Below are 25212 nucleotides of genomic sequence, written 5' to 3' on the forward strand. Positions count from 1 at the left end.
ATTCTATTGTTTATTAATCTTGCTGGATTGTCCAGGGAAGTGTAGCTAAGAGCATGCACCCTCTTTTGTTTTCCAAGGCTGTTTATAAAGCTGATTTGGAATGGCTGCGGGGAATCGGATGGTTGCCAAATGATTCCCTTGGAGTCAAACATGTCAAATATGCTGGAGATCTCCTGAGTGAGGTAACCAAATGTTTTTCAATACTAAAATTTTCTTCAGGGGTATTTGTCACTCAAAGTATTTTAAATGGTTTGAACAGTGAGGGTTTTTTTCAAATGAAAAATGCAACTGCAATATTTTTATGACATTCATTGTGTATGGAGAGGTTTTTCTCCATGAGAAAAATTTTTCACCCTGTCTTGTGTATCTTATTCACAATTGCTGTATTAGGCATCAAATGTTCCAGGGTAATCTGTTCTTCTCTTTCTTGGACAGAGGAAGTACCGCACGAAAGCTGAAACTCTCCCGTTCACTCCCGTGGCTGACAGAGTTGATTATGTCACAGCAAAGAATAGCACTGAAATCCTCAGTGATGTAAGTTTGCTCTGTGTCTGGGCTACGTTTGACTTCTGTGATTCAGTATTTAATGTGCTTTGTCTACTAGCCTTGCCAGTTCAGGGGTTGGTTTGTTATTTTGTGTGTAGATTTTGGTGTTTTCCCGGTTCTGGGGGGGTGCTACAAGGCAGTCATTTCTTTCTGTGTCCTAGATTAAATACCACAAAGAATGGAATGAGGCCAAGACAAATTACACTCTCACAGATACACCACAGCTGGACATGGCCCGAGAGGCAGCCAGAATTCTAAATCAGGTGCGTGGTCTCTCCTTGACAGCTTCTACTCACATTTTTTAGGTATTTCAAAAACCTGCCTTGCTAATAACAACCTGAAGGAAGGATTTGTTATCCTTATGCTTCTAAATAAATTACATACATACAGTAATCATTATTGTTGTAGTAGTGTTGCATTCCTCATCACTTTTATTTCCCACAGAATTTGTACAAGGAAAGTTGGGAGAAAGAAAAAGCCACTGGTTACCTCCTGCCTCCTGACACGGTGCAGATTACTCATGCCAAGCACTCGAGTGATGTCCAAAGTGAGGTAATGATTCTTCTCATTAGGAAGATGAGTGCTTGGAAGCCTGAAATGTTAAAGGCCTTGAAAATTCCCAAACAGACTTAAAAAGCTTTCCATCTGGGGTAACATCCTGACTTTTCATGGCCTGTGAATTCTGCTGTCCTCCAAATAATTCAGCTATCTTTGTGATTATGGGGTTTGGAGATATTAGTGCTGAAGGTCAGATTCCTTCCACATTCCCTCTCTCCAGAAATAGTCCTTTCAAAATCAACTGAGCTGGACTTCCATGTTTTATAAGTGTTAAATAAAAAAAGTGTAAAATTTGAAGTGATACTATGATTATAACATATATAGCTCTGATTTCACTTTTTGGCATATCAAAACCTCCAGGCCAGTATAAACCTTTCATTTTTAACATTTACATAATGGATCTTGAAATTATTACATGACTCTTATTTGGAATAAACATTTTGTCAAAACAATGTGATGTAAATACCATAAATAAGCATCCACTCTTCAGACAATCTCAAATAATTTGTTGCCAAAATGAGACTAAATGCACTTGTTAGAAAACATTTTTTACCAAGTCTTTCCTTTTGTGTTAACAATACCTTTTACTGAAAATTAGGAGTATATTTGACTAAAAAACCACTATATGCTTAACTGGAAGGCTTATACAAGGTAATATTATTTTTTGTGACCAGATTTTTATCTGGTCATGCACTGAAAACCTAAGGCTGCATTTGACAACTCCTTGTCTCGTCTGCTCTTTGTGTTGACAAAGCTGAAGCTGTTCCCAGGTTGAAACCAGAGTGGATACAGCCAGTGCTGATTTTCTCTGTGTTTCTCCCCTCTCCCACCAGCTGAAATACAAAGCTGAGTATGTCAAGCAGAGAGGTCACTACGTGGGAGTTGCCAAGATGAGGGATGACCCCAAGCTGGTGTGGTACGAGCACGCGGGCGAGATCCAGAGCGACAGGCTCTACAAATCAGACTACAACAAAACCAAGTCCAAAATCCACATACCTTCAGATGCCATGGCAGTTGTGGCTGCAAAGGAGGGCCAGAACTTGGTCAGTGATGTTGACTACAGGCAGTACCTGCACCAGTGGACCTGCCTTCCTGACCAGAACGACGTGATCCATGCCCGGCAGGCCTACGACCTGCAGAGTGATGTGAGTGATGGTGCAGCCCTACAAGGTCCTTCCCACATGGTCTGGCTAAGGATATTGCCCACAGCACATAATCCATCCTGAGTTCAGTAATTTCTGTCCTTTTGAATTGTCTCTCTGGTTTAGAACATTTACAAAGCTGATTTGGAGTGGCTCCGTGGCTGTGGTTGGATCCCTCTCGATTCAGTGGAGCATAAGAAGGTTAAGAATGCACAAGAACTGATAAACAAGGTAAGAGAAAATGTTTCAGCAGTTCCACAATTGGCACTTCTTTCTCATGCACAGAGTTTAAGGCATTATTTCACCTCTTTGCAGAGAGCATACACAAAAGAAGCCCTGGAGAACTTTTCCAAATACACCAGTGTGGTTGACACTCCTGAGATCACTTTGGCAAAGATGAACTCTGTCAATCAGAGTGATGTATGTACCTTTTTTTTTTAATAAAAATTAATATAGAAGAATTAGAAGATGATTTAATTGTTTTTGCTAACTATATTAGTTTTAGCCTTATACATTTGTGCATGCACCTCATTAATAACAGGCTTCCCTGGGGTGAACAAGTTTAATGAGAAGTGATATGAATGAACAACACAATACTGCTGTCCAAATAATTTAACATTTAACATTTTCCTGTAGAAGAATATGGCATTTCCCTGACTTAGAGTTTGCATAGATTTTTTCCAACAGAAAACTGAGTCCTGTTCTTGATGAACAGTTCATGGAATTCCTGGTGTTGCTAAACTGTATTTGCTGAGCAGTATCTTAAATTTTTCATGAATACCATGTGGATTTTGAGGTGACACAGTAACATTTGCCTGTGTATTACCACAGTTGGAATGTCCTACACAACATTATTACATTATGACACTTGAGAAAATTAATGTCTTCTACTCATAGATGGACTAATGGGAATAATGGGTATTTCTCCTTTGGAATTAACACTGGTTTTGATTTCTTTTGTAGCTAAAATACAAAGAAACATTCAACCAGGAGAAAGGCCAGTACATTGGCTCTGATGATACTCCTGCTCTGCACCATGCCAAAGACATGGCCTTGCTCCACAGTGAGGTGAGATCCCATAAATATCAACCTTTGAAACGTGGGCTGGACTTGAGGAACTGTTCCACCCTCAGTAGTGGCACTAGGGAGGTTTTTTAATCCCTTTTTTCTTCAGCTTTCCCGTTTGGATCACTGGAATCAGGTTGATTTCTTTCCCTGTTTAAGTGATCTTAAAGAACAGTTGTGTGGTGCTTGGAAGTCATAATGGTGTGACTAAACCAAATATAATTCCATCCAATAATATCTTTGGAGACTACTGATAAATGTTACGTTTACTTTTTGTGTAAGAAATGAAAACTGTAGATGATTTACATAATTAAGCAGTTACTTTTGAGTAGTCTCACTGATTTTAATGAAAAACCTCAATTTTTTTAAAGTACAATTGATTACTCATTCATATGAGTAGGCACTTCATAATTTAATGTGAAGGTGAATATATTTAATATTTAACAAAAAAGTATTAGGAAAGTTCCATTGACACTAATGTTTCTTTAATAAACACCAATATTTCTTGAAGATTTCTCACAAGTTTGATAATCTTTAAAATGATCATTGTCAATTCAATACTGCAGTTTTATATCAGAGTTCATATCTATATTTTGGATATTTTTATTACCCTTCTGTTATAAATGTAATAAAGCAGAAATCAGCTCAAGTAGCTACCTAAAGTGAACACTTGTCCTGTTTGCCTCATACTGAATGACTGTTCAAAATTTACATTCTCCACTTAATTTATTGGGAACCACTCTGTAAAATATTCTGTATTTCATGTTATATCCCATGTGTGTCTAAATGGGAAATAGAACTGATTTTTTCATTAAATCTGTGTGTGCTTTTTCTTGTCTAGAAACATTACAAGAAAGCTTGGGAGCTGAGCAAGCCCATTGGATACTCTCTGGATGAGAAATATGTTCCACTTGTGGGAGCCAAACATGCAAACCAAATCAACAGTGAGGTCAGGAGGGATTTCCCATTCTTTCCCTTTTTTCCCCCCAGTATGTTGTTAGAATGAACATTAAAATTTCCACATGATTATTTTTTCAGCTTAAATACAAGGAAATATATGAGAAGCTGAAAGGCCACTACCTGGCTGGGAAGGATATTGGTGATTTCCCCAGTGTCATTCACTCCCTGGAATTCCAGAAGATGAGGAGCGCGGTAAGGAAGGAACGAGTCTGGAGCATTTCCCATTTCCTTCATTTCACCATTTATTTCACTGATGAAATTCACTATTTCATTACTTAAACATAAATAGTGCAAAGATTAATCAAACTGTACAATCACAGGATCATTAAGGCTGGAAAAGACTTCCAAGATCAAGTCCAACCTTCACATAAATCCACAATAATACCAGGAAAAATTATTTCAACATGTTTGTGTTTCCTGAATGCTTATTTTATATGTGGGTTGAATTATTGAATTTAAAATTATTTAGGAGGTTGAGAAGGGATTTGTTCAGCTATTAGGAACACTTAGCAAGGAAAAAAACCCTTTTTCTGTTTCAGTATAAGGATCTGAGCAGTAAAAAATGCCATGTGGGATTAATTTCCTTTACAAATGAAAGTGTAGATTTTGAGTTGAAATAGGAATTTAAGAACTGGAAAAGTAAATGCACATTTGGTGTGTTGCTGTTGTCAGCACTGGACATACAACATGTCATGCAGGGCCTAAAATCAGTGTAATCCCAAATATTCTATCTTTAATTAGATGCAAACCATGTGTGGAGCATGAGCTTTTTAATCCTGAAGATTTGTTAGTTTTCTCATCAGCTGTTAAAACTGCAAGTGAAGGTAATTGTTGTCCTTCTAGAAATTTGTCAAAATAAAAGGTGATTAACATCCAAGTTAAGATTTCTGTCCTGTGGAATCCCATGGCAATTTAGCTGCTAAATCCAGGAACCACATCTCAGATCATGCTGTCACCTTTTAGTCCAGAATCCAAAGTTATACTGAAAATCACTCTGATTTCCTCTCACCTTTTCCCCAATCTTTGCTTTTCAGCTGGCCTACAGAAAGAACTATGAAGACACCAAGAAAAATGTCCATATCCCCACGGACATGATGAACCACGTGCTGGCCAAGAAGTGCCAGTACATCCTCAGTGACCTGGAGTACCGCACCTACTTCCACCAGTGGAGCTGCTCCCCTGAGGAGAACGATGTCATTCATGCCAGGAGAGCCCAGGAGATCCTGAGTGATGTATGTCTGTCATTTATGCAGAGCCATAGATTAGGCTGGCTTGGAAGGGACCCATCAAGGTCATCCAGCACACCCCCAAAATCCCACCAGGAGCCTGAGGGCATTGTCCAAACCCTTCCAAACTTATGTGAGCTTACTGAACCCATTTGTTTGCTATTATAGCAGCCTTTCCCATCATTTTCCCCAAGTATCTTCCATAATATTTAAATATTAAATTAAAGAATTAATAAATTTAATATTAATTAAATATGAAACTTCATATTTACATATGAAATTATTATGAATTAATTCATTAGTATTAATTAATAACTGTGGCATTGGATTCTTAGTACCATTCACTGCAGTGATCCTTATCTGTTGTAATTGGGAATGCTGGAATTAGCACAGGGGCCAGGACAGCATCCAGAATCCTTCTGGATCCAGTGGGTCTGGAAAAGAATTCCCCTTTTTTGTTAGGGTTGTATCAGCCCACAGGTGAGAGAATGGTGCTCATATTCTGCAGTCAGTGGTGTCCCAGCTTGGGCCAACCAACCTTCCCAATAAAACCTGAGGGTGTGTGAATTGCTTGGCTTAGTAGGATGCAGAATTCCTTGCTTTAATTGGTGGAAGGCAAATCTCTTCCTAACCTAATGTTCTGTTCACTTCCATGTAGTCTGTGTATAAAGATGACTTAAACTGGCTGAAGGGACTTGGATGTTATGTCTGGGATACTCCACAAATCCTACAGGCTAAGAAATCCTATGACCTGCAGAGCCAGGTAAGTCTTCCTTAAATAAATATTTATGTGGGTTTTTTTCTTCCATTGGAGTTGACATGTCCTAGTCAACTCATTCACTGGAGTTGACATGTCCTAGTCCAGAGCTGAATGAAATAATTCCTGTTACATCAAAAATATTTTGTTTAAACTGTGAAAATACAGTCTTGGAGCTGCTTCTGTAGAGACATCTCTGGTGTTATTGGAGGAGGGGAAAACTTAGGAGAATGTGAAGAGAGCTGTGGTTTTTAATTTCATTATTCCTTAGTTCATACTGGCTGTATATTCAGTATTTCTGTTTTATGACCTGTCACTTTCAGAGTTGATCTTGAGTGAGCTATAATCTTTGATTTCAGCTGTCCAGATGTAATTTTAAAGGAAACTGGCAGGGGTTTTCCTGGGTCATTTCCAGCACTAACGAGTGGTTTGTTGGTTTTGTGTCCTCAGATAAAATACACCTCTGCAGGGAAGGAGAACTTCCAGAACTTCAGTGTGGTTACAGACACCCCTGTCTATGTGACTGCTCTGCAAAGTGCTGCCAACGCCAGTGAGGTGAATCCCCACTTTTTCTGCTCAGGATTGTCCTGCTGAGCATTGGAACAATTCACTAAACCCAGCTTTCATCCTCCAGGTGAAGTACAAGGAGGAATTCCACAAAACTAAGGACAAGTACACAACTGTGACTCAGACAGTGGATTCAGAAAGAGTTCAGAGTTTGAAACATCTCTATAGTGATGTAAGTGTTTATACACAATTTTCTTTCTTTTAAGGACCCTTCATGTGGATTTTTGTTCTATTTTGTTTGTTCATTGTTTGAAGATAAACATCCAAACCAGGAGCTTCTCCAAGCCAGTGCTGGCCCTCTGCACTACTTGAGCTTGGGGGAGATACAGTATTTCAGGCAAGGGCCATATTTTCCAATTGTAATTCAGTCTTGGCAAAACAGCTGGATTAATAAATAGATTTCCTGAAAAAAACTGCACCTGAACAAAATTGAAACCTTGTATGACAGCAGATATGAATAGTTAGAAAGGATTTTTATCACCCTTTACTTGCATTTGATATTAAGTGTCAATATCTTCTTTACAATACTTTTCTATGTGGTGTCTAAATAAAAGCAGAAGGGCTTTTGATTTCTATTGGTTGTTGGTAATTATTGACAAGAACTATTTTTCCACTCACACAAACTTTCTATTTCCTCACAGAATCTCTACAAGAAGGCCTGGGATAAGGTGAAGGCCACCAGCTATGCACTGCCCTCAGATACTGTAGCCTTGGCACGTGCCAAAGAGCTGAAGCACAATGCAAGCATTGTAAGTGAATTTAATTCTTCATTTTTTTTAATGACCCCAGTGATTAAAAAAATTCTAACAATTGAATTCTTCTTGCATCTAACTATAGATATGAATATTTTTGAAACTTTAATTTTCCTTCCCTTTTTATTTGAGATGTGATATGTATCTGTAGATAATGATTTTTCTCTGATAGTAATTTGGGTAACAGTCCTTTGTGGCTTCTTGTCATGGAAAAAAAAAGTTAGTTTTTTAGTAATCCAAACTGCAAATGTTTGGGTTTTTCTAGTCTAAGTTTCATGATCAGCCAGGTCAGAAAAACGCCAAAAATTTTAAATGATACTTACTAAGTATAGAAAACATCTTATGGTTTACTGAAGTTAGAGTCAAGAGAGACCACTCCACAGATCTCTTGAAATGAAACAGCTGGAAAAATAAATAAGTGCCTTATTCTACATCTATTTATTTTTTAAATCCTCTAGTCAGCTGTTATTTTACAATGTGATTGTTATCATGTGCTTTCTCCATTTAAGACAAAACAGAAAACTAAAACCCTGGTTTAAAACCTTTCTCTACTTGTTGGACTCAACTTTTTGCTTAATGCTGATGAATTTTGTTCCAAACCCACCAGTGACTCATGGAGTCAGTTAATTGTTGCGTTTCTTTGCTTGTGCTCAGGTCAAATACCGTGAGGAATATGACAAGTTCAAAGCCCTGTACACCCTCCCCAGAGGTGTTGAGGATGATCCCAACACAGAAAGGTGCCTCAGAGTTGGGAAGCTCAACATTGATGTAAGTGTTGGTTCTGGATGTGTTTTCCTGATAAAGCCATGCTGATCTCAGAAGCAGCCACTCAAGGAATCCCTGTGCCTTGATCCAGACATCCCATTCCCACATGCATTTGGCAGTGTGCAGTATTTGCTAAATTCTAGAGTACAGCATAAATGTAAGTTTTAACTCAATTACTGCATGGCCAAACTTTTAGTGTAATATGGGTAAAATCATCATCTGCCTTCTTTTAACTCATCAGCACAACGAAAATTGAACAAATCACATTTTACCTCCCTTGTTGAGGTTCTGCAAATTATTTTTAGACCTGGTCAGATGTAAATTTTATTCAGGGCCAAAGTGATCGCTCTCCCACTGACATCCCATGAAAACAGCAATGATCTCCAAATGTATCAACACAGCTCTATTAAGCGTTGCTTTAACTCACAGCGCCTGTACAAAGAGGCCTATGAGAAGACCAAAGCCAAGGTGCACATTGTGCCAGACATGGTGGACATCATCTCAGCCAAGGATGCCCAGAAGAAGATCAGCGAGGTCGATTACCGCACGCGGCTCCACGACTGGTTGTGTCTGCCAGACCTGCAGGTCAACACCCACGTGAGAAGAGTCACCGACCAAGTCAGTGATGTAAGTCCCCAGATCACTTGTTCCTGGCTCACTTTTGAGAGTGTTCCCTCATTTGTGCTCTGTTGGAGGAAGTGATTTAGCAATAATGTCGCTGGAGCGCTCTGAAGTTGCCATTTTTGTGACACTTGGCAATAATTGGGTAATTGAGATGGGGCTTATTTGAATAGAATCAGAAAATCACAGAGTGGTTTGGGTTGGAAGGGACCTTAAAGTTCATCCAGTTCCACTCCCTGCTATGGGACACCTTCCACTAGCCCAGGTTGCTCCAAGCCCTATCCAGCCTGGACTTGGACAAGTCCAGGGATGGGGAGTCCACAGCCTCTGCGCAACAATTTCAATAATTTCAGTGTTAATGGTGCAGGCATTTGGGTCATAACATTACAGTTCTACCCTGTCTGTAAATTGTCCTTTATTTGGTTGCATGAGGTGTGGAAACTTTGGAAGTCTGAGAAAATCCTGGTTGGGCAAAGCTTCTACACATTTGCCTTGAGCAGGTCAGCCCAGGAGTAGGATCTGGCAGTAAATCAGAGCCCAGTAGGATGTGCAGGTGTTTTTTTTGTGGTTTTTTAATAATTGGATTTTTAATTTATTGCCCAAATTGAAGCAAATTGAACAAAAATAATTTAAATTCCTGAAGAATTTTTTTTTTATTTTCACAAACAAACAAACAAACAAAAAAGAAAAAAAAATCGAAGTACTAGAAACCTTCCTTGCCATCATTTGACAGTTGTGTTTTGGAGGGATTTAGAAATAAGGGATTAGATCCTGATGGAATTCTTACAGGTTCCTTCTCTGCTTCCTTAGGTGATCTACAAGGATGATCTGAACTGGCTGAAAGGCATTGGCTGCTTTGTCTGGGACACTCCTGAAATCCTCCATGCCAAGCAAGCCTATGACCTTCGCAGTGATGTGAGTGGATAACTCTGGGTTTGCTTCTTAGTCTTCCTTTTCACTCCACTGTAGCTTTATTCCACTCCAGGTGTAGTCTGGAAAATGTTATTTATCCTTCTTGATTGAAGGATTCATTAAATAACAAACCATAATTCCAATATGATTTCTGTTTTAATGCTGGTTCACTCATAAAATAGCTCAGTGATGAAATTAATAGTAAATATAGTAAATATGATAATACAATAAATTAAGTTAACAATTACTAGCCCTAGTAATTAGAGCTCTTGCTTTCTCTCTGCAGATTAAGTACAAATCTAAGGCAGAAAAAATGAAGAAGGACTTCACTGTGGTCACAGACACTCCTGTCTATGTCCAGAATGTGCTCAGTGCCTTGAATTTAAGTGAAGTAAGTGTTTCTCTCACCTTCCTGCCAATATTCCAAATGCTGTTACCTCACCAGCTTTAGAAATGGGACTTTAAATTTGTTTTTAATAATTAAATTTTAATCATTGTTGTTATCTACACCTCATTGTAGACACAATAACTGAAATCATTAATTGCCTGAAGCCAAAAACTTTAATCCATTTTTTTTAGGAACAAGTTCCATTGTATGCAAACAAAACACACTGTGGGAGGATGTGACAATCATGACTTTTTCTCTTTCCCAGGCTGTCTATCGTGGTGATTACAAGAAGAATGTCCAAGGCAAGATGATCCCCACTGATAAAACAATGGACCTGGAGCGGGCGTACAATGCAAACAAAATCCAGAGTGAGGTAAGCACAAAACCTGGGGCTCCACAGAGTTTGGGATACTGAAAACCCAAATTTTAACTTTTCAGGTGAAGCTGCATCTCTCTGCTCTGAAATGAAGGTGGGACAATATCTTCATTCAAGCTATAAAAATGCATTTAATGCTTTTTCCCCCAGGCACGGAGGAAATCTTGTGCCAGTTGTGATGGAGAGGTTTCTGGGATGGAGGGATTTTCCCTTCAAGTACTGCTGACAGTTGTACAAAGTCTTTCTCTCTGCTCTTGCAGAATTTGTATCGCTGGGCTGGTGTGAATGCTCTGCCCACGGGGTACAGCCTGCCCACGGACACTCCCAACTTCCAGCACGCCAAACACGTCAAGCACATCAGCAGCGATGTAAGTCAGGGTCTAAATCCTTCCAAATCTTCCTTCTACACCATGGCAATGATCAGCAGCCCCAGATAAGGGACTCAGCTTGGGCCTTTACTATCAAAATAAAAATTTTCTCAGCATTATGCAAATACCATATTAATTACAAGAAAAATGTAGTATATTATTAATTTTGGGCCGTATGATAAAGGGAGAAATAATTATGATCTGTGATGTATTTAACTGTGATACAGCTACATCTCACTTATCTCTAAAAATCTGTCTCTTTACACAGTATAAATTACTGTCAGAGCAGCAGTGTAGCCAGAATCATAATCAAATTTAGTTTCTGTGTGTTTTTGCACTTCTTATAGCTGAAATATAAAGAAGCCTATGAACACATGAAGGCCAAGGGCTACACTCTGGGACCCAAAGATGTTGGCTTTGAAAATGTGAGGAAAGTCAATCAAGTCATTAACGAGGTACAGTAAATATATGTATTTGTTTTCAGTTGTATTTGCAGTGCCCAAAATATGCACAGTGAGAGTACATTGACTGCTGAGCTGTAGGATCCCTCTTCTTTGAGCATTTTTTAATTATTTAGAGAAGTATCCATCAAAAATGGTGAGGGATCATTGGTCCAGGCTTAAACTGTTACCATAATATAAAACTGCAGCCTGATTTTATCAGCTGTGATTAAAGTTGAACAGAAATTATTGTATCTGTATAAAATTGGGTCACAATACTTTTAGGTTTTATATATATTTACTCACTTCTTTGATCATTGGCTTTAACAGCATGAAAATTACATATCTGTATTTACATGTTTTCAGGGTTAGAGTCTGAGATTTCCAGAATTTATTGAAAAATGAAATGGGAAAATGGGAATTTTATGGGAAATGGGAAAATTTTAATGGGAAAATTAATGGGAAACCTTTGCCTGGGGAGAAAACAGTAATTTGTGTAAGAAGTGCTTGCGCTGTGCTGAACTTCTTTGCCATTTCAAAGTGCAGAGCTGTGTTCAAATGCAGAATGTTGTCTCTTGTGACAGAGGCTGTACAGGGCAACCTACCACAAGAACAAGGACAAGATTCACACCACCCCTGACACGCCCGAAATCCGCCAAGTCAGAGCCACCCAGGAGGCTGTCAGCGATGTAGGTGCCTTCCTAACAGAACATCTGAAAAAACTGCCATTATCCCCTGACCAAAGAGGTGAAATGCTGTTCTGTTCCTTGTTTTCCAGCTGATCTACAAGTCAGATTTCTTCAAGATGCAGGGCCACCTGATCTCCCTGCCCTACACCCCTCACGTGCTGCACTGCCGCTACGTTGGGGACATCACCAGTGACGTAAGCAGCACCTGCAGCGAGCTCCGACCCCACTGCTGGGAGTGGGGCTGGGCTCCTCTCACTTCCTTGCTGTTCTGTAACCAAAAATGCTTTCTCAGTGCCTTTAAGGACTGGAGGTTGAAATGATCCCAAAGGTCGACCGTTGATTTTCATTTCTCTCGTAGATTAAATACAAAGAGGACCTGAGGTGGCTGCAGGGCTTGGGCTGCTTCCTCTATGACACTCCTGACATGGTCCGTGCCCGCGAGCTCCGCAAGCTCTGGGTAAGAGCTTCCCCTGGGAACTGAGCAGGACAACAATGGATTTATTCCTGTGCATGCAGGAGGCCAAACAGATGAAAATGAGCAAAGAATGAGTTTTGTGCCATGCAGACAATTTATTGTTTCAGAGCACTGTTGGGTTGCACTGTAAAATTTCCTTTATTAATATTGCTTTTCCTTTCCAGTCTAATTATGTCTACACAAGTACTGCCAAGAAAATGTGGCCTAAAATCCAGGTGGTGTTGGATACTCCTGGGTACAGAGCAGTGCAGGAACTAAAAACCCATCTGAGTGAGGTAAATCCTGTTATTTCTGCACAATTGTGTTGCTGTAATTAACCCCTCCCTGTGTTTTTTACTGGAATAGATGAGGTGTTATAAATGCAAAGCTGTGATTGTGCAGCTTCCAAACAATAGCAGAAGAAATAATTCCTGGTCCTGTCTTTTCCCAGCTGGTTTACAGAGCTGCAGGCAATGAGCTGAAGACGAAATACACTTCTGTCCTTGATACACCTGACTTCATAAGAGCCAAGACAGGACAAAAAATACAGAGCCAGGTGAAAAAATTGTCCTGATATGAAAAATCAATCAGGGGATCCTTCTTAATGTATTGTTAAAGTACAGCAAAAGCTTTCCAGGCTTTTTCCAAGCAATGTAGAATTCCTAGAAGTTTGTGGTTATGTTTATATTGTGAATTTACAGCTGTTTTTCAGAGAGTTTAGTGGAATTTCACAGAATTTAGTAGAAGTGTGGGTTTTTTTGATTATTTTCTTCTTGCTGCAGTACTTGTACGTGGAGCTTGCCACAAAGGAGAGACCCCACCATCATGCTGATGGTCAGACTCAAGCCTTTGCACATGCCAGGAATGTCAAGGACATGATCAGTGAGGTAAAATCTTGTTTTCTAATTTGCTGCCGCTCTGCTGAACTCTTCAGAAGTTTTATTTCTAATTTTAGTGGTAATTTCAAGGCTCAAATCTGTTTAGCCTTCATTTATTTTTCTCTCTCTTATACTTAAGTTCCACATTTCCTTTTAAGTTCTGGTGAAAGAAAACATTCTGAAAATGTGTTTTAGGATTTTGTAAGACAAGCTTTTTTTACATGTTGACAAATGCTTCTGAAATTGCAATGATGACTCTTCCCTCTTGCTGTCTCTCTTAGAAAAAGTACAAAATCCAGTATGAGAAGATGAAGGACAAATACACCCCTGTCCCTGACACCCCAGTGCTGATCAGAGCCAAGAGAGCCTACCTGAATGCCAGTGATGTGAGTACTCCAGCAACAGCCCCTGCTGCTTCTCCTTGCATTCTCCAGGAAAGAACAGGAAAAGTCAGGGGGGACCAAACGTGCAGAGCACAGAATATCTCAGTGTCCCCCATCAAGGAATTCTCCTTATTTACATGTCCACTTCCATTTGAAATTAGGAACATTATTAAATTTTAATTTGATTCTACCCCAATGCCTTTTTTTTTTCTTTTCCAATTTTTATAGTTCATTTTAATTGAACTGAAGAGTGGCCGTACAGCAAAGTAAAAACAGATTTAAAATAATTTGTTTACGCATCAAGTCTCCAAATAGAGCAGGCTGGAGTGGAGTGATTGATGCTGGGGCCAGGATAAAATAACTTCTATCAGCTTTTTCATCTCAGTTTTGTGTTAGAAGTAAAGTGCCCTGTCACTGGGAATGTGTTTATTTTTAAAATTCAGTAGATTAGAGAGAAAAATTACCTGAGCTGCTGCCCAGGAGGTTTTTAAGGTGAAATTGATTTTTTTCAAGCGTGGAATAGTTATTTGTGATTTAAGGCAATTTAAAAATGCTCATTTGTGAGAGCTTTTCCATTTATTTCAGAACCAGCAGGATGTGAAGGGACATGTGCAGGGTTGATGCTTTGTTCTAGGGTTTATTTAGTCTTCCTGCTCTAAGAGTGAGTTTTAAATACTGCCAAGGAGCATCCCAGCTCTTCTGCACATGGGAACTTCTCCTCTGAGAAAGTCTGGGATGCCCTTTCTTCTAGAGGAGGACAGGAAGATTTTCATGCCAGAAGTTGCAGCTGTGCTATTCTAGAGGGCACTCCTGTGATGCAGGGATGTTTGTTCCTCAGTCTGAAAGGGAATTGGGTGAAATTCCCTGTAATTTTCAACACAAGTCTCAGTGAAATTACAGCTGCTTGTAGGCAATTGCAGCCTCCTAAAATTCCTCAGGGATTCCTCATTCTGTGCACTGGGATGTCAGACAGCTGGGTATCCCTGGGTATCATTCCTGAGAGGTGAGAAATGTAACTGAAACACTTCCTGGCACGTGAATCTCTTCTTTTGTGGTTTTTTTTCTTCCCAGCTGCGCTACAAAGAAACCTTTGAGAACACCAAGGGCAAATACCACACGGTGAAGGATGCTCTGAACATTGTCTACCACAGGAAGGTCACTGATGACATCAGCAGTGTATGTACATCATCTTCATTCCTAATTAGTGTTTGACACCTCATAACCTGAAATAGGCCACTTAGCCTTTTGTTCCTTTCCAATATGTCAAATAATAAGGAAAAAATCAGCATTAGCAGTCTGGAATATTGATTGCTTTGGTGTTACAAGTTAATCTCATTTCCACTCTTTTAGTTCTTGTTCAGAGGGAAAAAAAATGAAACTTTTGTGCTGTCTGGAGTATTCTCTTTGATAGTTTTACTTAATTCTTCAACTTTCTCTGTAGGTGAAGTATAAGGAGAATTACATGAGCCAGCTGGGGATCTGGAGATCCATCCCAGACCGGCCTGAGCACTTCCACCACCGCCTGGTCACGGATGCCATCAGTGATGTGAGTTCCAGCAGCTCCTGCACGGCCCAGAGTCAAAGTTCAACGTGGTCTCCAAAATGAGCCCAAACCTTCTAGCCCAGCTAAGGGAAAGCAGCTGAAGTTTTTCAGTGATTTACATTTTGCCCTGGGAACTGACAGAATCTGATGGCTAAAACTGCAGCACAGCCCCTTGTCAAATTAACAGACAGTCTTAATTGATTTCATTTGTGTTTGCTTAGATTTGTTTAGCCCTGTAAAACCCTTTAATTGTACATTTCTGTACATACTCTATAACCCCTTACCTGTACCTTATTTTGAATTCACACAGGAACTGCAACAGCTAATGATAGATTATGTGTGTGAGTAAACTGAGTCCATCACAAAAATAGGAGAAACTTATTTATTTTATAATGAATGTAACTCTCTTTGCCACACCTTGAGCTGAGGTTCATTTCAGCACTGATCATCTGCTTAAAACTGAGGTTTTTGACTTCTTTTCTAAAGGTTAAATACAAGGAAGACCTGGAATGGCTCAAAGGCACTGGCTGCTATGTGTGGGATACTCCAAGTTTTGTCCTGGCAGAGAAGAATAAAGTGCTCTACAGTGGGGTGAGTGACACTCTGAATTTTTGCTGAATGGTTCTGGACATTTGCTGTCCATTTACAACTCTTTGTTGTTGGTAGAAAAGTTAACTCACAAATGCAGTAATTCCACCCATTTTTGTGCCACAAGTTCTCTCTGAAATCACATTTTGATTGCCTTACCCTTCTTTGGGCTAACGTGGGCTGGGTTTTGTGTGTTTGATTTCCTTTGGCTGCAGTGTAAGTACAAGGAGAACTTTGAGAAGACCAAGTCCAAGTTCAAGTATGTGGCTGACTCTCCAAGCAATGAACATTTTAAATATGCAACTCAGCTGATGGATATGGTAAGTAAAAGGTTTCTGTAGGCTCAGCCTTAAGGAGTTGCTATGTGAGCAAATACAGAGTTGAAGGTTGTCCTTCCTTAAAATCAGGCCTAAAGATGCTTTAAGATCAGACTAAAGTCTGAAAGACAAGGTTGTTGTTCCTCTGAGTATGAGGACAGAACAGGTTTGCAGAGCCTAGAAAGTGAAATCCCAACCCCTGTTCATTAATTTTTCATGGCAAAGGAACTTTTCCTTTGCTGACTTAAATAATGCTGCTGGTACAGTAACCCTGAGTGTTGGCTTCCATCTCAAAAAGGTGTGGACAGATTTCCAATTGCTTTCCTAAAACCTTGATAAAATCTTGATTGGTGTTAGGAAGATAGAGTTATGTCTGACGTTTCCACAGCTCATTTAATTTCAGTGATTTTGCCTGGAACTCTTCCACTCTACAACTCAACTTCTTCTTATTTTCCTCCTGGAGTGCTAAAGAAACAATTGTCACAACCTAATAATTAATGAACACCCCTGGGTTTAAAATTCAAATCTCTCCTGGAGTTTGTAGGATTAGTGCTCTACACCCCTGGACAATTTCCATGGAAAACACCACGTTCAAGGTGGTTCCAAGCAGCTTAGAGCTGGAATAGCACATCAAAATCTGATGCTTTTCAGTAAAGAAGCAAATATTTAGGTTTATATCTTAATATTTCATTCTTTTTTCACCAGCCATTGTGTCATACCATTACCTGTCAGTAAGTTTATTACTGTATTACCTGTTCTAGGTAAGAAAAGCTGGTTCAGAACAAATACCATGATTTTTAGGAAGATTGTTCAGTCTTATGATTGTTCATAGGGCAAATAAGGAAAAAAATAATATCAGAAACATAAACAGGTGAAATTTTGTCAATAGGAGCTCCACATATTGAAATGAACTTACCTAAATATCTTCTGTTATATGAGTGATGTTTTTTTTAATAACATCTCATTGTGTTCTCTTTGGACTCAACTCAGGAATCTACAACACAGAGTTGCTTCTGCAGTTACTTTTCATGGAGAAAATCAGTCATAAAATTGTTTATTGAAGGGGTGGAATAGAGGCATCCTTAAACTGTAGGCCTTCCAGAGGCAATGTACAAATGAATTTACCATTTGGAAATATTCTTCCTCTTTTCTTTTCTTTTTTTTTTTTTTTTGTTTGTTTTTTTTTCCCTCTGGTTTTTTTTTTTTTTTTTTTTTGTTGTTGTTTTTGTTTTTGTTTCAAGGTTTTTGTTTGTTTGGAGGGTTTTTGTTGGTTTTTTGATTGTTTATTTTTGGGGTGGTTTTTTTGTTTTGTTTTTTTTTTATTTTTGTGGGGTTTTTTGTGTTTTTGTTTGTTTGGGGTTTTTGATTGGTTTCTTTTCAGTTTTGTTTTGGTTTATTTGTTTGGTTTTTTGTTTGTTTGGGTTTTTGTTTGGATTTTGGTTTGAGTTTTTTGTTGGTTTTTGAGATTTTTTTAAATTTGTTTGTTTGTTTGGAGGGTTTTTTTTGCTCAGTTGTTCTTTTTTTTTAATGTATTTTTCTCTTTTGGACCTGACCTTCAACCCCAGCCTGTAAAGAGGTTACAGCAGTGATCTCTCTGTATCTTAACCCTCTCTTGTTCCACTGTATGTGCTGTTCTGAGCAGAAATTATATAAAGCAGCCTATGAGAAGCTCAAAGATAGGTACAGCGTTATTGTGGATGACCCCAGGAACCTGCTGGCCAAGTGGGGCAGCACCCTGAGCAGTCAGGTACTGTGGGGGCACTGCAGCAGCTCTGTGTGCCCCCCTCACTGCCAGCAGTGTCACAGCCCTGTGATTTTTGTCATGTTTCTTCACTCTTCACTCAATCTCCATCCTGCCACCCAAAAAGGAGCCACTTTTTGTGTGAGCTGCTCTGTCCATCTGTCCTGTATGTACTTCCATTATTGTGCATCAATGGACATCAGGAATCCCATCCCTCCTGAAGCCACTGGAGAGCTCTTAAAAAATGCAGAATCAAGCATTTATTGTTTTATTACCCCTCTTTTCCTCTTACTCATTTCTAGATAAAGCAACAGGGACATATTTGCCCTCATCTCTAATTTACTCTCATCTCCCCCCAAAAATTCATAACTTCCTTAAAGTGAGAGCAGGAAAACTTGTTCATATTTCCCCTTGGCAGTGTTAATTATCCAGATGTGAATTGTATGCACATGTGGCTGAATACATACAGCACCTTGCCTAAATCTCTCCACTCTCCAAGTGCCTGGGATCTAGAGCTGTGTCACTGTTCATGCTGTTCATGTGTCTCTCTTGTCCTTGGTTGCCATTTGCATGGACAGAAAAGCTATAAATCCTTTGCCAAGATGCTCCAGCAGCACGGATGCAATGAAATTCTGAGGCCAGATATGCTGACAGCACTCTACAACACATTCCTGTGGAGCCAGGTAATCTGCAGAGCTGCTGCTCTAGGACTCCTTAGATCCCACTGTAGCTGCTTGGACTTGGCAAATTTACTGCTCCCTCTATTGCCATGGACTTCAGACCCCAAAGCTTCCTCCACGTGCTGAATGCTGGCTGTGGTAAAATAAAACAGAATATCTGAAACAAGATTTGCTGTCACTTGGACATGGCTCAGCTCAGGCTGTTTTCTCCCTTCATTATAAACAATTGGTATCAATTTCACATATTTGTATAAAAAAGCAATTTTCCATACATTTCAGATATTGGATATTAGCTCTTCCTGGTGTTTCCCTAACCCAGTTCTCATTCTGACACCAATTCTTGGCCTGGCCACCTTTGATAGGCCCAGTTCCTTAATTCAGGAAGGACATGATGGATTTCCCAGGGAGATTCCAGCGTTTATCTCCCACTGTGCCCAGAATGGTGTCAGACCCAGAACAGTTATTTCTGCTCTGAAATCACAGCTGCTGGCTGCCAGCTCACCCTTTGCAGGGGAGAAATCATTCCTGATCATGAATTGGAATATAAATGGTAGACTGGAAATGCAGCAGTGGAAAACAATTCTACCAGAGGGAATTGTAATTCTTTGTTATTGCCTGTGCCAATAGTGACATTCTTCAGTAATAAATTACTGAAGGTCCTTCAGACATTTTTGTTCCATTTTTCTGTGGATTTATATTCTTCCACTGAAAACTCCTTGCAGGTAACTTTGAATATGTTTGAATTCAAAAAAGAAGTGTCTGACCTGCATGTGCCCCCGAGTTCACTCCATGTTATCATTGATTATTTGTTTATCATTTTTCATATTTTGTCTGTCGCAGTCCCATTTCAAATGCATGGGTTTATTTTCTGAATAAGGGTAGAGCATGAAAATCATTTTTAAACAATGTATTCTAACATTTTCCAGCTGCCCTGAGGCTGCCTACAATTAAATTCCATCCTTGGTGAACCTGTTCTCACTCGGTGAACTCTGTGAAGAAAGGTTTAGAAACCTTAATAGGGCGAGCTGATCTTTAAGAAAATCATTACCAAGGCACAAATCCTGCTGCCAAAGCCTTGAAAATATCCTAGCATTGGGATGTGTTTGGTAATGTTTTTATCTCCTGCTGGGTGAAATGATTTACATTTCTCTTCACTCTGATCACAGAATCATTAAGGTTGGAAAAGACCTCCAAGATCACCAAGTCCAAATTTCAGCTGGATATGAAATTTAAAAATGAGATTTTGTCCATTATGAAATTCAAAAGTCTCTGGTCTGCAAGGATTGATTTTTTTTAGCTCAGTCCTGGAGATTTTAGCTTGAAATAACCATGAAAACAATCAGGCAGCCTCCTGGGCAAGGAAGGGGTTTGCAACTCAGCTCATGGTGCATGCTCTGCTTTCTTTGGCTTTGTGGGAGGGTTTTGCAATTTTACCCATGGATATAATCCCACCTCTGGAATAGGCTTGGTCCTGCTCTGTGGATTAATTTAGAGCCTTTCCCCATCTCCAGATTCAGTACAAGAAGGACTATGAGAAGAAGAAAGACAAATACACCACAGTTCTGGATACTCCAGAGTATTTACGGACCACAAAGGTCAACAAGCAGATCAGTGACGTAAGTGTGGGTCCTTTGGAATGGGACAGTCACCCCAGGGAATTCCCAGCTGACACCAAGGATTCCAAGGAATAACCCAAGCCCCAACTTGTCCCTTCAGATTATTTACAAGCTGGAGTACAACAAAGCCAAGCCCAAGGGCTACACCACCATCCAGGACACGCCGATGCTGCTGCACGTGCGCAAGGTCAAGGACAGGATCAGTGACGTGAGTGAATCCTCTGTGCCATCAAAAGCACCCAAAATTCACTTTTTAACTTGGCAGCCAGTGTTTTTAACTCCTGTCTAACGCTGTCTGTGAAAGTCATCACCTTCTTAGACCATATTGACCCAGAAAACTCTGTCTGCACTCAGTGCTCTTTCAAATCCCAGTTTTTCAGGAAGTCTTACATAGCATTTTCTTTTGGAGCTCTTGGAACATTTTTTTTCTGGGACAAACCACCCCTCACTAGAAATAAAAGCCATAAGCTGGAAGTGGTCTCCCAATCATTACTGTTGAGAGGGTTTTTTTCAGGCTTTTCTTCCTCTGAAGGCTATTTTTTTTTTTTTTTGAGGCTTGAATAAAATATTTCTTGTATTGCTGTGTTTATTAATTTCTTATATGGATACTGTGAATATGTAAGGTAAATGTTCTGATTTAAAATAAAAAAGTTTTGATTCTGAGGCAATAGAAATCTAAGAAGGAGAGAGAAAGGAGGAGACAGTGGATAGATTAATAAGAATTTAGGAGTCCTGCTCCAAATTCCTTCTCCTACCCTTTCTCTCTGTCCTTTGTTTCATTGTTCCTTAGGTATCCATAAATGAGGATACTGAAACTTCTGAAACTCAGTGCATTGTCAGAATAAGTAGCCTGAGTCTCATCCAGATGCTTCATGGATTTCTCCATAATTAGTAGATCCAGGAGGAAAAGTAATAATTTTTATCCAAATACTAAATTGGATCATTGAGAGACAGAGATGTGAATTGAAGGACGTTTTTTAAGCTCCAAAATGAGTGCTGAGATTCTCTGAAGGAGTTTTCAGTTAGTGTAACTATCAGAAAATAAGTTTCTTCAAAGGATTTCTTTTGGCTGCAAAAATGTAGAAATATTCAGAATTACTGGTCATTAATGGATTTTGTTTAATCTTAGTCTGTGCCTCGTGGTGAGTTAAAACTGCCACATTTTCTATATAAAGAGAAGTGCTGCTGGAGAAAACCCTGCTTCAGGCAGGTGCTTGATATCAAGTTGTACCAACAGAATTAATTTTTCATGGAATCCCAGAATTATTTAGGTTGGAAAATCCCTCAAAGCCATGAAATTAAAGTTGTGCCCAGCTCCCCCCTCATCACCAGCCCAGAGCTCTGAGTGCCACCTCCAGTCATTTTCTCCTATTAAGATTTGATCCACACAGGAGCAATTTTAATTATGTTTTTCAATATTTGGATGCTTTTCTTGTTGATGCTGGTACGATCTTTGCCCACATTTTTCACATCTTTGTCTTTCTTCAGCTGAAATACAAAGAAATGTACGAGAGGAGCAAATCTCGCTGCAACGTCGTGGCAGATTCAGTTCACATCAAAACTCCCAGGCACGCCTACAAACTGAACAGCAACGTGAGTTCTGCCCTGTTCATGGCTCAGGTTTATTCTGGAGGGTGCTGGGAACTGGCAGTGGAAGCCACAAGGAATTATTTCCACAAGAAATTATTCCAGAAGAAATTAAATTCTGCCAAATTTTTGGGCATCGTTTCTAATCCTTACACTGCTGGAAGGAAACGTGTTTTAATTTATTTCATACTGAAGTGCTCACTCTGGTGAGTTGTCCTTGAGGGTCTTGTATGTCACACACCCTGTTCTTCCAGTTGTCCCGTTTTCCTGGCAGAGACACAACTGTCCCAGGAATTCCATGGGATGATGCTCCTGGAGACAAAACCTCATGGAAAACTTACCTGTGTTTTCTGTTATTGGTGCCCAGCAGCCTTTTCAGTAGGAAGGATCTGAAAGCTCTCCCCTTCTCCAAAGTCAGGAGATCATTTCAGTCCTTCTTATCCCTTTCTCCACCTTCACATCCCTTTCTCCACCTTCACATCCCTTTCTCCACCTTCACATCCCTTTCTCCACCCTGCAGTGGCTGAGCTGTGCCTGACCCAGAGAACAGCTCTAATCTGGTGTAGATCCATTTTTTGACCTTCTCTCCCAGGCCAAAAGAGAATTGGCCTCTGTGTGTTGTGTGCAAAGTCTCCAGTTTCCCATGAGCTCTCCCTGTTTGGTTTTTCCCTGGACACAGCTGGATTATAAGAAGAAATATGAAGCAGCCAAAGCCCACTGGCACCTGATTGCTGACAGGCCTGACTTTGTCCAAGCAGCCAAGTCCTCTCTGCAGCAGAGTGATGTAAGAAAATCAAAATACACTGAATATTCCATTCCCCCATCTCTCCTATTCAGAAGATTTTTTAAATTGGAGAGGATCAGAGACTCCCTTACTTTATCTTTTCTCTTTTCTTCCTGCAGTACGAATACAAACTGGACCGGGAATTCCTCAAGGGGTGCAAACTCTCTGTCACAGATGATAAAAACACAGTGTTGGCCCTCAATAATGCCATCCTGGCCAGTGATGTAAGCACTGAACTCACCTTTCCTCTCCAAGTTCACTGCTACCACTTTGCTCACTACTAAACTCTTCTATTGCAAATATAACTGGATTAGCAGCGAAGCTTTGGACAGTTAATCTCAGTCTCACTTCACTATTTGAATTATTTAATTAACAAATTGACTGAATAAATTTGGTCTTGTAAAAGTCACTGTTCATGGATTAATTTTTTATTCAAAATTAACATTGTCTGAACACCCCTAGACCTTACACCCAGGTGCATCTCTGCATTCCTGGTATTTAAATGGAAGTGTCTGGAGAAAATAGCAAAAATGCTTTAATAATAACACAAACTGTCTTTAATAATTATTAACAGTATGTTAGTATTCAGTATATTAAAAAAAATCCAAGTGAGAGCCATAGGAATGTATGGATTAGGTTGTAAGATGTCAAAATATGGGATTTTCTGCAAAATTTTGCACTAACAAGCAAACATGACTGTACTAATTACTTTTTATTCTGACAGATGCACATTATTTAAATTGCTGTCTCTCCTTCCTGCTAGATAAAATACAAAGAGAAGCACAACAAAGCCCGTGGGACCTACCACGTAGTTCCAGACACCCCTCAGATCCTGCTGGCTAAGAACGTCAGCTCTCTGGTGTCTGAGGTAAAACATTCATTTACTTCTTCATTTAATGGGATGGAGTTCCATCCTGGAGCTGCTGGGTTTGACCTGGCTTTCCCCTGTGCTGGCAGAACAAGTACAAAGAGCAGAGCAAGAAGCAGCTGCCCCATGGCTCCTTCACCACCCTGCCCGAGACCAGGGACACTGTCCACGTCAAGGAGGTGACCAAGAACGTCAGTGAGGTGAGTTCAGGCTCAGCTCAGCCTCTACAAAACTCAGCTTTCCTAATCCCAACTCCAAAAGCTGCAGCCAACACATTTTGGGAGTGAGATGATTCCTCTTTATCCCCCTGCAGCAGTTTCAAGGAGCTTTTTTTCCAAGTTTCTGCAGCCTTTCCCTCCGTGTGACATTAAAAACTCACACGTGGCCCTTGTTGTTCTTGACAGACAAACTACAAGAAGAAGTTTGTGAAGGAGAAAGGCAAATCCAATTATTCTGTCATGCTGGAGCCTCCTGAGGTGAAACATGCCATGGAAGTGGCTAAAAACCAGAGCACAGTAAGTTTGCCTCTTTTTCCATTAATTTAGTAGCTGATGTAGCAAACTCAGCTGGAAAAACCCAAGTTTATGGATTTCTGAATTTCCTCCCAGCTTCTATGTTCTGGTGTAATTTTGAAAGATAAATGTGCAAATATTTACAAATATAAAATTGCACTGAAGTAAGGGATTTGTATTTAAGTCCCATTGTAGGATTTCAAGTAATCTGGTACAAATCACATCTAATAATTTTTTCATCCTTTCAAAGACAGACAGAATTCCCCATATTTATTTCTTCTTGTAGACCACTTGTAAAACCAGATTTCCAGATCCATGCCTTGTGAATTGATTCCCAAAACAAATCCATTTCTCAGCAACATTGCTGTGCCCTTAACTGGTGTATTCCCAATGAATAAATTTAATTTTCTCATTAATTTTCTTTCCTGTGTCTTCTTCCATGGATCAGATTGAATACAAGAAAGATGCCAAATCCAAGCTCCACTACACCCCTATAGCAGATCGACCAGATATCAAGAAAGCAACTCAGGCTGCCAAGTTAATCAGCAATGTGAGTGGTTTTAGGCCTTCTGTATAACCCTTTAGCATGAATTGAATTACAAACCCCAGCAGAATAATTGAAAGGGGTTTCCTGACTCCTAAAGGATTTATTTCTTTGATTAGATTGAGTATAAGAAGCGTGGAGCAGCAGGTGTGGGTGTGACCATGCTGGGACGTCCAGACATTGAGCTGGCCAAGGAGGTGTCCAAACTGACCAGCCAGGTAAGGGCAAAATGAAACCTTGGTGAAACTCAAAGCAGTGAGAGAAATGAGAGTTTAAATTAATTTACAGAGTGATGTCATGATTATAATTGAAATTATTTCCAAATTAGGGGAAAAGGGAAAGGAAAGGGAATGTGGGGAAGTAAGAATTAAACACCAGTACAAAGTATTTCTTTGTTAAACTTTTCTACTGTCATTAATGGAGATATAAAACCTTCTTAAGATGATGCTGTGACATAAATGCTGAAGCTGAAATGTTTGCCCTGTTCTTTTTTAGCTCTTTTGGGTATTGGCTTTTCCAGAACCAGCCTTTACCCAACTCTTATTTTCCATCCTTTGAACGGACCTTGGTTTCTTTCAGCCACTT

General features: G+C 39.7%; 1 protein-coding gene across 1 annotated transcript in view; it reads left to right on the forward strand.

The window, feature by feature from the left end:
* NEB (nebulin) overlaps positions 1 to 25212 on the forward strand; it is a 103777-nt gene that overhangs the window by 48869 nt on the left and 29696 nt on the right. Inside the window, exons 80-124 of the mRNA XM_050976906.1 lie at positions 78 to 182; positions 436 to 534; positions 708 to 809; positions 991 to 1098; positions 1938 to 2249; positions 2373 to 2477; positions 2562 to 2666; positions 3210 to 3314; positions 4153 to 4260; positions 4350 to 4463; positions 5306 to 5503; positions 6156 to 6260; positions 6705 to 6809; positions 6889 to 6993; positions 7463 to 7570; positions 8228 to 8341; positions 8768 to 8965; positions 9770 to 9874; positions 10158 to 10262; positions 10525 to 10632; positions 10896 to 11003; positions 11351 to 11458; positions 12028 to 12132; positions 12222 to 12326; positions 12491 to 12589; positions 12772 to 12882; positions 13038 to 13142; positions 13369 to 13473; positions 13746 to 13850; positions 14919 to 15023; positions 15289 to 15393; positions 15877 to 15981; positions 16194 to 16298; positions 17938 to 18042; positions 18615 to 18719; positions 20228 to 20332; positions 20433 to 20540; positions 21821 to 21925; positions 22599 to 22703; positions 22823 to 22927; positions 23467 to 23571; positions 23661 to 23771; positions 23976 to 24086; positions 24532 to 24633; positions 24747 to 24845. Of these exons, the coding sequence (XP_050832863.1) occupies positions 78 to 182; positions 436 to 534; positions 708 to 809; positions 991 to 1098; positions 1938 to 2249; positions 2373 to 2477; positions 2562 to 2666; positions 3210 to 3314; positions 4153 to 4260; positions 4350 to 4463; positions 5306 to 5503; positions 6156 to 6260; positions 6705 to 6809; positions 6889 to 6993; positions 7463 to 7570; positions 8228 to 8341; positions 8768 to 8965; positions 9770 to 9874; positions 10158 to 10262; positions 10525 to 10632; positions 10896 to 11003; positions 11351 to 11458; positions 12028 to 12132; positions 12222 to 12326; positions 12491 to 12589; positions 12772 to 12882; positions 13038 to 13142; positions 13369 to 13473; positions 13746 to 13850; positions 14919 to 15023; positions 15289 to 15393; positions 15877 to 15981; positions 16194 to 16298; positions 17938 to 18042; positions 18615 to 18719; positions 20228 to 20332; positions 20433 to 20540; positions 21821 to 21925; positions 22599 to 22703; positions 22823 to 22927; positions 23467 to 23571; positions 23661 to 23771; positions 23976 to 24086; positions 24532 to 24633; positions 24747 to 24845 (5151 nt within the window). The remainder of the gene's footprint in view (positions 1 to 77; positions 183 to 435; positions 535 to 707; positions 810 to 990; positions 1099 to 1937; positions 2250 to 2372; positions 2478 to 2561; positions 2667 to 3209; positions 3315 to 4152; positions 4261 to 4349; positions 4464 to 5305; positions 5504 to 6155; positions 6261 to 6704; positions 6810 to 6888; positions 6994 to 7462; positions 7571 to 8227; positions 8342 to 8767; positions 8966 to 9769; positions 9875 to 10157; positions 10263 to 10524; positions 10633 to 10895; positions 11004 to 11350; positions 11459 to 12027; positions 12133 to 12221; positions 12327 to 12490; positions 12590 to 12771; positions 12883 to 13037; positions 13143 to 13368; positions 13474 to 13745; positions 13851 to 14918; positions 15024 to 15288; positions 15394 to 15876; positions 15982 to 16193; positions 16299 to 17937; positions 18043 to 18614; positions 18720 to 20227; positions 20333 to 20432; positions 20541 to 21820; positions 21926 to 22598; positions 22704 to 22822; positions 22928 to 23466; positions 23572 to 23660; positions 23772 to 23975; positions 24087 to 24531; positions 24634 to 24746; positions 24846 to 25212) is intronic.

Source organism: Serinus canaria, chromosome 7 (assembly GCF_022539315.1).
Source record: "Serinus canaria isolate serCan28SL12 chromosome 7, serCan2020, whole genome shotgun sequence".
NCBI classification, from domain to species: Eukaryota; Metazoa; Chordata; class Aves; order Passeriformes; family Fringillidae; genus Serinus; species Serinus canaria.